Below are 12,225 nucleotides of genomic sequence, written 5' to 3'. Positions count from 1 at the left end.
ATGACAGCAACAAATTCAAACTTATCAATAATCACCCTGAATGTTAATGGATTAAATGCACAACTCAAGAGACGGAGAGTTGCAGATTGGATAAGCCACCGATGATGCTGGGATGGAGAAAATACGGTAGTAATGGCGCGGACTGGTTGCAGCCTCCTCCAGGCCCGACCACGCCTCTTCCCTGACCCAGCAGGTGCTCCCTCAGCCAGCGGTGTCACGAGAGTTGGTGTCACCCATCTGGGAACTCATGTGTCACCCCCCTCCATGAGCCTCCTCCCATACCAGACCACACACAGTCCCTAGTAACGAGTCCGTTTGGATGCGTGGCACACCCCCATGTGTTACAGCGGAACCCCTCCACAAAGAACCCCAGTCTTGTTGCTAAGAGCTCTTCCTGATTCGCGGTGCCCCTGTGCGTTACAGGGTAGAACTGCTCCATGGGGTTTGCTCGGCTGCAATCTCTATGGCAACAGAAAGCCAGGTCTTTCTTCTGTGGTACCACTGGTGGGTTGGAACCTGTAGGTTAGTAATCGCACAAACAGTCGCTGCACTCTGGTTGGAGAGGAAGGGAAAGGTGAAACGGGCGGATGGGGAAGGAGGCATCGTGATGCCCACAGCGCAGGCTTGCCCTCGTGGAACCCAGATGCCCACAGGCCTTGTGGTGGACTTGCGGGTTAAATTTCCTGGTGGCTCTGATGGGCCCTCCTCCTGGAACTTGAACAAGAAGCCCCTGTGCCTCAGCTTCCTCACCTGGGACATGGGAACTGCTGTGAGAACTAGTAATAGCTGACGTTTATTTTTCACTTATGGAGTGAAGTGTTCAAGATCAAGGTTACTCATTGATCTATGGATGGATAGATGGGTGGACAGGCTGAACTATTAGGTATATCTGTGCAGAGGGGAGTGTGCCCATGACCACGTATAGCATTGATAGACAGTGTTTCTATAAGTGTATTTATATGTTCTGTAAGTGTTCCCAGGTATATAGAAGAGCTGACAAGGGACAAGGTTGTAGTCACTTCTTGGCCACAGCCAGCTACCCAGAGGGAGCAAGTAGTTGGACCTATGGGCTCAGGACTATAGTCTCAGGGAACATCAAGCTCAATTCGCATAACATACTACATTGTTCCACCTCCTATGTTGGTGAGTAGCAACTGAGAACTTAAAAGCTTACAAGTAGCCATCTGCATGCAACAATGGGTCTCTTCTCATCCAGAGCGAAGAAGAATGAAGAAAACCAAAAATTCATGGAAACAATTAGTCCAAATGACTGGTTCACCATGCGATCCTCAGCCTACACAACTACGAGACCAGAAGAACTAGATGGTATCTGGCTACCACTGTCAACCACTCGGAGGGGGACCTATGTAGGAGATCCTGGATAGAGTGGGAGAACAATGTGGAACAAAACTCAAGATCATTTTAAAAAAAAAAGAAAGAAAGAAAGGGACCAGGTTTGCTGGTCTGATGGAGACTGATGGAACCCCTGAGACTATGGCCACTAGCTGCCCTTCAGGTCTGGAACTGAACTCACTCCTGGGGCTTCCAGCCAAACAACAGACAGGCATATGAGCTGAACATTTACATTAGTAGATATACTCCTTGGAGAGATCCATCATGGAGATCAGAAGTGCTGTGTATGCACAAGGAGACAGCTCAGGGAGCAGGAGTGCATGGGAGGGATGGACACAGGGAAGAGGTAACTATGGGGAGGAATTGATAGAGGAGCTGTTGCATTGTGGGAAATTACAGTCAATGTCATGAGACAAATTGTATTTGAGCTGCTGTGTGGAAAGTGAATTTGTTCTGTAAACTTTTACTCAAATCACAATTAAAAAAAAAAAAAGGTTACTGCATGAGTAAAGTCATGAAAGATTTGGTGCTTGAAACGGTGCCTGGCACACAGCACACGACACAAGGGAGCTCTTGTCACTTCAGCATAGCTGGGATTTTGCGTAGGAGCTCTGGTGGTGCAGTGGTCATAGCACTCAACTGCTAACCAAAGGTTGGCAGTTCAAACCCACCAGCCACTCTGCAGGAGAAAGATTTTAATCATAAAATAGTGAGTGATAGAGTTGTAAACGGCTTAAATGTAATATTTCTTAGAGTGTGCCGTAGTGCCTAAGGCATCTGACTGCTAACCAGAAGGCTGGCAGTTCAAACCCACCAGCCACTCCTTGGAAGGAAGATTGGGTACTCTACTTCCGTAATGATACCGCCTCATAAACCCAAGGAGGGTTCTATGAGTCAGATAAGACTCTACAGCAGTGGGTTGGGTTGGGTTGGGTTTGATTTTATTACTACGGAAGTAGATTGCCCAATTCCTTCCGAGGAGTGGCTGATGGGTTTGAACCACCAACCTCCTGGTTAGCAGTCAAGTGCCTTAGGCACTACCACAATACTGTAACTAAACAACAGAAAATGTGACAAAATCAGCAACTGTAAAAACACCAGCAGCCCACACTTGCAGATGAAGTCACGTGATTCAAAGCATCATTGTAATTGGGTAACAACTGCTCTGACAGGAGGGCATTAGACAGTTCAGGAAGTGAATTAGCATAGAGTCTTAGCCTTGGAGGTGTATTGATAATTGTAAGCTGGGCTTATAAAAATGTTTTTGTTGTTATAACTACAGGGATATTTTTATTAAAAAATCACACATTTCTGCTGAAACACTACACACACAAAAAGTGTTTTTATTGTGATTTGGGTGAAAGTTTACACAGCAAATTCATTTTCCATACAGCAGTTCATACACATTTTGTTTCCTGACATTGACTGCAATTCCCACAATGTAACAGCTCTCTTCCCACTTCCTCCCTGTGGTTGCCTCTTCCCTGTGTCCTTCTTTCCTGTGCATTCCTGCCCCCTGAGCTGTCTCCCTGTGCAGACACTGCCCTTCTGTTCTCCTGTGGTTGCTCGTTCTAAGGAGTGTACATACATGGTGTAAATGCTCACCTGTACGTGGCATCAGGATTGGAGGAAGACTCATTAACAAACTGCGATATGCAGATGACACAACCTTGCTTGCTGAAAGGGAGGATGACTTGAAGCACTTACTGGTGAAGATTAAAGACTACAGTCTGCGGTATGATTACACCTCAATATAAAAAAAAAACGAAAATACTCACAACTGGGCCAATAAGCAGCATCATGATAAATGGAAAGAAGATTGAAGTTGTCAGGGATTTCATTTTACTTGGATCCACCATCAACACCCATGGAAGCAGCAGTCAAGAAATCAGACGTCGTATCGCATGCACTGGGCAAATCTGCTGCAAAAGACCTCTTTAAAATTTTGAAGAGCAAAGATGTCACTTTGAAGACTAAGGCACGCCTAACCCAAGCCATGGAAAGCTGGAGGATGAACAAGGATGACCGAAGAACAGTTGATTCCTTTGAATTACGGGGTTGGCGAAGAATATCGAAAATACCATGACTGCCAGAAGAATGAACAAATCTGTCCTGGACGAAGTGCAGCCGGAATGCTCCTTGGAAGCGAGAATGGCCAGACTTCGTCTCACCTACTTTGGTCATGTTGTCAGAAGGGGTCATTCCCTGGAGAAGGATATCATGCTTGGTAAAGTGGAGGATCTGTGAAATAGGGGAAGGCCCTCAATGAGATGGATTGACACAGTGGCTGCAACGATGGGCTCAGGTGTAGCAAGGATTGTGCGGATGGCGCAGGACAGGCAGTGTTCCATTCTGTTGCTCATGGAGCCACTGTGAGTTGGAGCTGACTTGACCCGCACCTAACAACAACAATAATAGCCCTGTCTGTTGTTTGGCTGGAAGCCATAGGAGTGAGTTCAGTTCCAGACCTGAAGGGTAACTAGGGACCATAGTCTCAGGGGTCTCACCAGTCTCTATCAGACCAGTAAGTGTGGTCTTTTTTATGATTTTGAGTTTTGTTTCACACTTTTCTCCCACTCTCTCCAGGATCTCCTGCACTGATCCCTTTCTGAGTGGTTGACTGTGATAGCCGGGCACCATCTAGTTCTTCTGGTCTCATGGTTATATATGCTGAGGATCACATGGTCTACTAGTCCCTTGGACTAATTGTTTCCATGTGTCTTTGCTTTTCTTCATTTTTCTTTGCTCTGGATGAGGAGAGACCCATTGTTGCATCTTAGATGGTTGCTTGCAAGCTTTTAAGACCACAGTTGCTACTCACCAAAGTAGGATGAACAACAATGTTTTTGAGCACTACACAGAAATATTACAGACATTTTGGTGTCTCCTGCTGACATTGTCACCTGGCATGGTCCCCAGCCCCTTGGTGAAGCCACAGCACCCCGCAGTGTAGCCTTCTGAGCACCCCTCCCCATCCAGGGCCCAGACGCCCGGGTCTGACCCACACCGTTTCCCTACAGGAGCCCAGGAGGACCTCGTGGATATGCCCACCCAGGTGGAGGGCTACCTGGGCTCCAATGCCACACTGCCATGTTACCTGAAGTCGATGAAGACCATGGGGGTCGTGCTGCAGGTGACGTGGCAGCGGCTAGAGGACCCCCACAGCAGCGTGGCCACGTTCCACCACAAAGGAGACACTGTGTTCTCCGAGCCCGGGAGGATGGCGTTTGTCGCTGCCCGACCGGGCGAGGAGCTACGGGACGGGTCGCTGGTCTTGCAGGGGCTCCGCCCCTATGATGAGGGCTACTACACCTGCGAGTTTGTCACTTTCCCAGGAGGCACCCTGAAGAATGGTACCTGGCTCCATGTATTAGGTGAGCAGGAGGGAGGGGCGTGGGGAGGAGAGGGGAGTAAAAGGGAGGGATGTGGGCGAGCGGGGAGGGGGGCTGGGAAGGGGTGAGGAAGGCAGGGATTCTGGAGGGACAAGGGGAAGGGGCAGGGCAGTGATGGGGGTGCAGAAGGGGGAGGACGTTAGGGGATGGGGGACTGCAGGGTGGAGATCAGAGGAGTAAAGGTTTTGGGGACTGAGGGCAGAGCATGCAGGGGGTGGGGAGGGGAGAGCTGGGAGGGTCTGGATTTGGCTCAGGCCCTTGTGTGGCACAGACTGCCCTCCACCACAAACCTAAAGCTTGGCACCAAGGAAGGAAATTCTGGTGAACTATCTCCACTAAGATTGCGGCCGTGAAAACCCTACAGCGGGTTCTAGTCTGTAACGAATGGGGTCGCCATGAGACAATCAGGTCCACAGCAACAAGTTTTGGTGTTTTGGGTTTGGCCCAGGTTTGAATGCCTATTCCGCCCCTACCAGGTGGGCAGGTGGTTTCCTCTCGGATCCTCCTCTCCCCGGCTAGAAAACGGAGCTGCTAACAATAGCACCCAGAGGGCGGCGGTGGTTCTCGGGTGGAATTCTGGTCTTCCCTGCAGGGGAGCCGGGTTCCAGTCCAGCCAGAGCGCCTCATGTGGAGGCCTCCGTGTGGCCGTGATGCTCAACAGGTGTGAGTGGAGCTTCTAGACTAAGATGGACGAGGAAGAAGGGCCTGGCCGTCAACAGACGGTCAGCCCAAGGGAACCCTGTGGGTCAGGGGGTCCTACCCTGTTCTGCGCAGGGTCAGTAGGAAGCAGGGGCCGGCTGCCCAGCAGCTCACAGCAGCAGTGCTGCCCTCAGACGCCAGTGAGTTTGTCCAGGTGGAGCACTTAGAACAGAGTGGGGTTCATTGATGGGCCTGTGTACTTTCCTTAGACCCCCAAAAAAAACACCAAACTTGTTACCAGTGAGTCCCTTCCACCTCACAGCACCCTGTGTTACAGAGTAAAACTGCCCCATAGGGTTTTCTTTCTTTCTTTCTTTCTTTTAATTGTTACTGTGATTTGAGTGAAAGTTTACAGAGCAAATTCATTTTCCATACAGCAGTTCATAATACATTTTGTTTCAGGGCATGACTGCAATTCCCCACAATGTAACAGCTCTCTTCCCACTTCCTCCCTATAGTTACCTCTTCCCTATGTCCTTCCCTCCCATGCACTCCTGCACACACACCCCCAGCTGTCTCCTTGTGCAAACACTGCCCTTCAGTTCTCCCACACTTTAAGGAGAGTATCTGCCTGGTGTAAATGTTCACCCCATATGCCTATCTATTGTTTGGGTAGAAGCCACAGGAGTGAGTTCAGTTCCAGCCCTGAAGGGTGGCTAGGGGCCATAGTCTCAGGGGTATCACCAGGCTCCATCAGACCAGTAAGCCTGGTCTTTTTTTATGAATTTGAATTTTGTTCCGCATTGTTCTCCCACTCTATCCAGGATCTCCTGCGTTGATCCCCCTCCCAGTAGTTGACAGTGGTAGCCGGGCACCATCTAGTGCTTCTCGTCTAATGGTCATATAGGCTGAGTATCACATGGTCTACTAGTCCCTTGGGCTAATTGTTTCCATGCATCTTTGGTTTTCTTCATTCTTCTTTGCTCTGGATGAGGAGAGGCCCATCGTTGCATCCAGATGGCCACTTGCAAGCTTTGAAAATCCCAATTGCTCCTTGCCAAAGTGGGATATGGAACAATGTGTTTGTGTAGTAAGTTAGGCCAATTGAGCTTAATGTCCTCTACGACCATGGTCCCGAGCCCACAGGTCCAACTATTCACTCCCTCTGGGTGCTTGGCTGTGGCCAAGAAGTTATCATAACTTTGCCCTTTGTTATCCATGGGGTTTTCTTGGCAGCCATCCTTATGGCACCAGAAAGCCAGGTCTTTCTTCTGTGGAACCACTGGGTGAGTTGGAACCTGTAGGTTAGTAATCGCACAAACAGTTGCTGCACTCTGGTTGGAGAGGAAGGGAAAGGTGAAACGGGCAGATGGGGAAGGAGGCATCGTGATGCCCACAGCGCAGGCTTGCCCTCATGGAACCCAGATGCCCACAGGCCTTGTGGTGGACTTGCGGGTTAAATTTCCTGGTGGCTCTGATGGGCCCTCCTCCTGGAACTTGAACAAGAAGCCCCTGTGCCTCAGCTTCCTCACCTGGGACGTGGGAATTGCTGTGAGAACTAGTAATAGCTGACGTTTATTTTTTACTTAGGTGCCAGGAAGTGTTGAAGATCAAGTTTACTGCATGAGTAAAGTCATGAAAGATTTGGTGCTTGAAACGGTGCCTGGCACACAGCACCCAACACAAAGGGAGCTCTTGTCATTTCAGCATAGCTGGGATTTTGAGTAGGAGCTCTGGTGGTGCAGTGGTCACAGCATTCAACTGCTAACCAAGAAGTCAGTGGTTCAAACCCACCAGCCGCTCTGCAGGAGAAAGACGTGGCAGTCTGCTTATGTAAAGATTTACAGCCTTGGAAACTCTATGGGACAGTTCTACTTTGTCCCATAGAGTCACTATGAGTCAGAATTAGCTCAACAGAAATGGGTTTGGGATTTTGAATTTTGTGGCTTAGGGTGACAGTCAAACAGAAATGGTGAGTCTAGTTAAAGAGGAACCTTCAGTAAATACTAGGCTTAGGTAATGGTGGGAGAGGAACTGAGGGAAGCCCCAGGTTTGGGAATCTCCAGAGCTGTGATTAAGAGATGGCGTCAGACAGAGCCCAGCCCTGTCACTTACAGCTGTGAGACCTTGGACAAGTCACTTCCCCTCTCAGCCTTCAGGGCACAGCCTAGCCCTCCCTGACGTCCCAGTCTGAGGCACTCCTTTTGGGCTCCTGGATCCGAGCCCTGCCCAGTCCAGGTCTTCACTGTCAGAACAAACGTTTTTCTCCCCCATGGACTGCATGGGGGGAAGGCCAGGGCTGTCTTGGTCATTGCTGGGTCCCCAGCATTGTCTACCACTGAGCCAGGCAATGGAGTCAGTACCTAATAATAATATTTATCGAGCACTTAACTGTGTGCCAAGTACAGGAGCTCTGGTGGCGCAGTGGGTAAGGCATTTGGCTGCTAACCAGAAGGTCAGTGGCTCAAACCCACCAGCTGCTCCATGGGAGCAATCTACTTCCGTAAAGATTTACAGCCTTAGAAACCCTATGGGTCAGTCACTGTGAGTCAGAATCAACTTGAAGGCAGTGGGTTACCATTCTAAGAGCTTTACCTACATATCATTGTCTGTGATTCTATCAGGGTCCCTCAATGGTTTGAGCTTGGCTAGCTCAGAGGTTGGCAGTTCAAACCCACCCAGCCGCACCATGGAAAAAAGGCCCAGGACTCAGCTTTGTTGAAGGCTGTGGGGTGCTACTGAGTCTATTCTAATTGATGTTAACCCCATGTGACAAAGCTAAGCTACCCAATAGGGTTTTCTTGGGGGGAATCTTTTTGGAAACAGATTGCCAAGTGTTTCTCCTGCAGAGCTGCCAGGTGGGTTTGAACTGCCAACCTTGCACTTAGCAGCCAGTAAAACCCTATGGCCTTCAGTTCGACTGAATGGTGGGGTCACCATTAGTCAGAATGGACTCAGTGGGAACAGGTTTGAGTTTTGATTCGGTTATGATTCTATCCTTATCCTCATCTGACAGACAAGGAAACTGAGGCCTGGACTTACACAAGGCTGCCAGCTGTTACGGGACAAAGCTGGAATTTGAATCTGGCCTAAACCCTTAAAGCCCCTCTCTACCAATCAGCAGTGGACTGCAGGCAAGGAGTGACCCACCTGTTGTGGATTGATTTCTGTGCCCAAAAAATAGAGGTTGAAAAATCCTCACCTCTATACCTGTGGCTATCATCCCATTTGGGAATGGGTCATCTTTGTTATGCTAATTAAGAAGGAGGAGTGTAGGGCGTGTCTTGAGTCAATCTCTTCTGAGATATAAAAGAGATTAAACAAGCCAGTGGAGCAGAGATGGGGTAAGATAGGTGCCAAGCCACATGGAGATCTCCAAGGAAACAGGAACAGAAGCTGAAGATACACAGACCTTCCCTAGAGCTGACAGAGAGAAACTTCCCCCAGTGCCTGGCACTCTGGATTCAGACTTGGAGCCTCCTAAACTGTGAGAAAATCAATTTGTTTTTGAAGCCACTGTGGTAGTTCAGGTTATGTGTCAACCTGGCTGGGCCTGGTTTGCAGTGGCTGGGCAGCTGGTAGTAGTTATTCCCCATGGTGAGACTGGTAATCAACTCCATGGTGGAATCTACTGGAGCAACCTTAGGGATGTGGTCTGTTTCCTGTATATAAGCAGCAGCTTTAAGGAAAGTCTCAAGCATTTGGCACACTTGAATCTTGGGTGTAGCCTGGTCGTTGTTCAGCAACCTGCCATGTTATCTGCTGATCTTGGAATTTGTAGTGGACTTGGATCAGTGACCTGCTGTATGGTTTGATAATATCAGGACTGTGCCTTTTCATTTGTCAACCTTGGGCTTGTCAGCCTCAGCAGCCAGCAGCTGTCTGAGTGAAGAAACGCCTCCAGCTTCAGTGGGCCGGGAGCAAGAGGCAGAGCTGAAGCCCAAGGTTGGGGGGCTTTCCCCCAGCCCCTAGAGCCTGGCATTTTGAACTCAGACTTCTAGCCTCCTAAACTGTAGGAAGATAAACTCCTATTCGTCAAAGCCATCCCTTTGTGGTATTTTCTGTTAGACCAGCACAGAGTAACCAAAACAATCACCCACTTGTGATATTTCTGTTATAGCAGGACTAGATAACCAAGACACTGCTTCTCTGTTCCTCTCCCCAGCCCGACCCCAGAACCACGTAGAGGCCCTGGAGGTGGATGTCCCACTCAGCCCGGTGCCTGTGCCTGTGGCCCGATGCACTTCCACCGGCGGCCGCCCACCTGCCCGCATCTCCTGGTCCTTGCCCCTGGACTGGAAGGCCAGTGTGGATTGGAAGGCCAATACGAGCCAGGTGCCAGGCCCCCTGCCTGGCACAGTCAGTGTCACCAGCCTTTTGACCTTGGTGCCATCGAGCCAGGCAAACAACAAGAACGTCACGTGTCAAGTGCAGCACGAGAGCTTCAAGGGGCCGGACCTGCTGCCCATGGCCCTTACCGTGCGCTGTGAGTGAGGGCAAGGGCCACTGCCGGGCTGCCTCAGTCCCCCGTCTACACTGGCTCCCCAGGACACTGTGACCTTGCTCCCACTGTCCTCTCTGTCCCCTGGTTATGGTCTGCATGCTGCCGTGGTCTACATTGGCTCCCCTGGCCACTGTGACATCACCCCCATGATCTGCTCAGCTCTCCTGGTTATTGTCTACACTGGGCTCCTCTGGGCCATCACCAACACCATCGCCCCTTGTCTACACCACCTACTTAGGCCACGAGCCACACTGCCCCCCATGTTGTCTACTCTGGCTTCACTGGCCACTGTCTACACTGACACCCTCCATTTTAGCCTGGCTGCCTTGAGCACAGTCTACACTGCCCCCCACATTGCCTTTACCACTTCTCTGAGGAACGGTCTACACTGACCTTCCCCTGTGTTGCTACACTGGCTCCCCAGGCTGCTGTCAACACTGCTTCCTCCAACACCTATACCACCTCCCTTGTCTGTTGTCTACACTGCCTTACCATTGTCCACACTGGCTCCCTCTGGGCCCCATTGTCTGCACCAGCTGTTTAAGCCCTCACTGTTGTCTACACCAGCTCCCCTGGCCACTGTCTACATTGACTCTGCATTCTCTATACTGGTTCTCTAAGGCAGTGTCTATACTGTCCCCCAGCATTGTCTACACTGGCTCTCTTGGAGAACTGTCTACACGGGAGCCCCCACATTGTCTGCCAGTTCCCTTGAGCTACAGTGCACGATTGTTACTGCCTCCACTTGGTACTGGCTATGTTGAACTTCCCTTCATTGTCTACACTGGATCCCTGGAACCCTGTCTACATTGTCACCCCAGTGTGCTCTACACTCCCCTTGCCTCAGTTTCGTCTACACTGGCTCATCCAGGGGTTATGTACCCTCCCCAACATTGCCACACTAGATTGTCCGAGTTCTGTCTACACAGCCCTCAACACTCTACCGTGGTTCTCCTGCACCGTGTCCACTGGTTCCCTCAGACATCACCATCCTGGACACCCCTAGACACTCTCTAGACCAGCACTGTCCACAAGAGTAGGACACGAGCCCCATAAGCAATTGTAAACTTCCTAGTAGCTGCCCCAAGGAGCCCGGTGGCAGAGTGGATGAGGCATCTGGCTGCTAACCAGAAGGTCAGTGGTTCAAACCCACCAGCCACTCTGTAGAAAGAAATGGGCGATCTGCTTCCATAAAGATTTACAGCCTCAGAAACCCAATGGGGGTGGCTGTGAGTTGGATTCAACTCAGTGACAGTGAGTTTGGTGTCTTGGTTTTCGAGTAGCTGCCCCATTTAAAAAAAGAGATATGAAATTAATTTTAATAGTATGTTTTATTTAACCCAGTATATCAGAAACAGTATCTTTTCAGCCTAAAATCATTGTTTCACACTTTTAGAGATCATTTGTGTTAATTTTTGCCTAGTAAGTCTTCTGACTCCCCTGTGTATTTCAATCCAGCCACATTTCAAGTGCTCAGTAGTTAGGTGTGGCCAGCAGCCACCATATTGGATAGCCCAGATCTAGACAGTTCCCGTACCATCCACACTGGCTCATCCAAATACTGTACACACTCACAGACACATATATACAGACAGACCCAGATACACACACCCACATATATACACACACAGAGACACACATACACACACAGCCTGTGTTAATTTCTCCAGCTCTCTTTGGTACATTCTACACTGATGTTGCCCCATTAACATTTTCAACACAAATTCCCTCCTTCGGAGAACTGACTGTTGCACCCCAGCATCATCGACCCGACATGCCAACACACATTCTGCGTTGAGTCTGTCAATAATCCCTGCATTGGCTTTTCTGGGCCCTGGCCCTACTGTTCCACCCTTCCTTGTCTGTACCACCCATTCCCTCCAAGCATTTGCTACACTGATTCCCTCAGGGATGGTCTTCACTGGACCCCCTTTAATGTCCTCACTGGGCCTGAGGCAAGAGGATCTCCCCCCCTTAAAAAAGCCTGTCTCACTGGCCTTCCCCTGGGGACTTGGGAAAGTCGCCCCTGTCCATCAAGTGTGGGAGGATAGGCACCAGGCAGAGGCAGGCTCACCCAGGCTTCATTCCTGCAGGACTTATCAGAGCCTTGAACGTGCTCCTGTGTGTTGGGGGGATCCAAGAGGCCTTTTCTCACGGGACACCCAAGACACACCAGGAAAACAGCAAAGTCAGGTGTTGTGTGGGAGCAGTCCTCTCTGTACCCCTGCTGGACCCCACTCCCGGGTTCCTCTCTCTGAGGGAGCCCCGTTGCCCCACACTCCTCACAGGCAGTTTGTGGGTAGTTCCCTGGCCCGCTGAGGCCTTTTCTTGAAGTGA

General features: G+C 50.1%; 1 protein-coding gene across 1 annotated transcript in view; it reads left to right on the top strand.

Annotated features, from left to right (window-relative positions):
• Window positions 1–132: 132 nt before the first annotated feature.
• LOC103198880 (poliovirus receptor homolog) overlaps window positions 133–12,225 on the top strand; it is a 16,033-nt gene continuing 3,940 nt past the window's right edge. The window contains exons 1-3 of the mRNA XM_007943088.1: window positions 133–193; window positions 4,374–4,727; window positions 9,550–9,874. Coding sequence (XP_007941279.1) covers window positions 133–193; window positions 4,374–4,727; window positions 9,550–9,874 — 740 coding nt within the window. The remainder of the gene's footprint in view (window positions 194–4,373; window positions 4,728–9,549; window positions 9,875–12,225) is intronic.

Source organism: Orycteropus afer, unplaced genomic scaffold (assembly GCF_000298275.1).
Source record: "Orycteropus afer afer isolate SDZICR_OR568_19922 unplaced genomic scaffold, OryAfe1.0 scaffold00099, whole genome shotgun sequence".
NCBI lineage: Eukaryota > Metazoa > Chordata > Mammalia > Tubulidentata > Orycteropodidae > Orycteropus > Orycteropus afer.
Note: the sequence above shows the minus strand (reverse complement) of the source record. Positions and strands in the feature narration are given on the sequence as shown.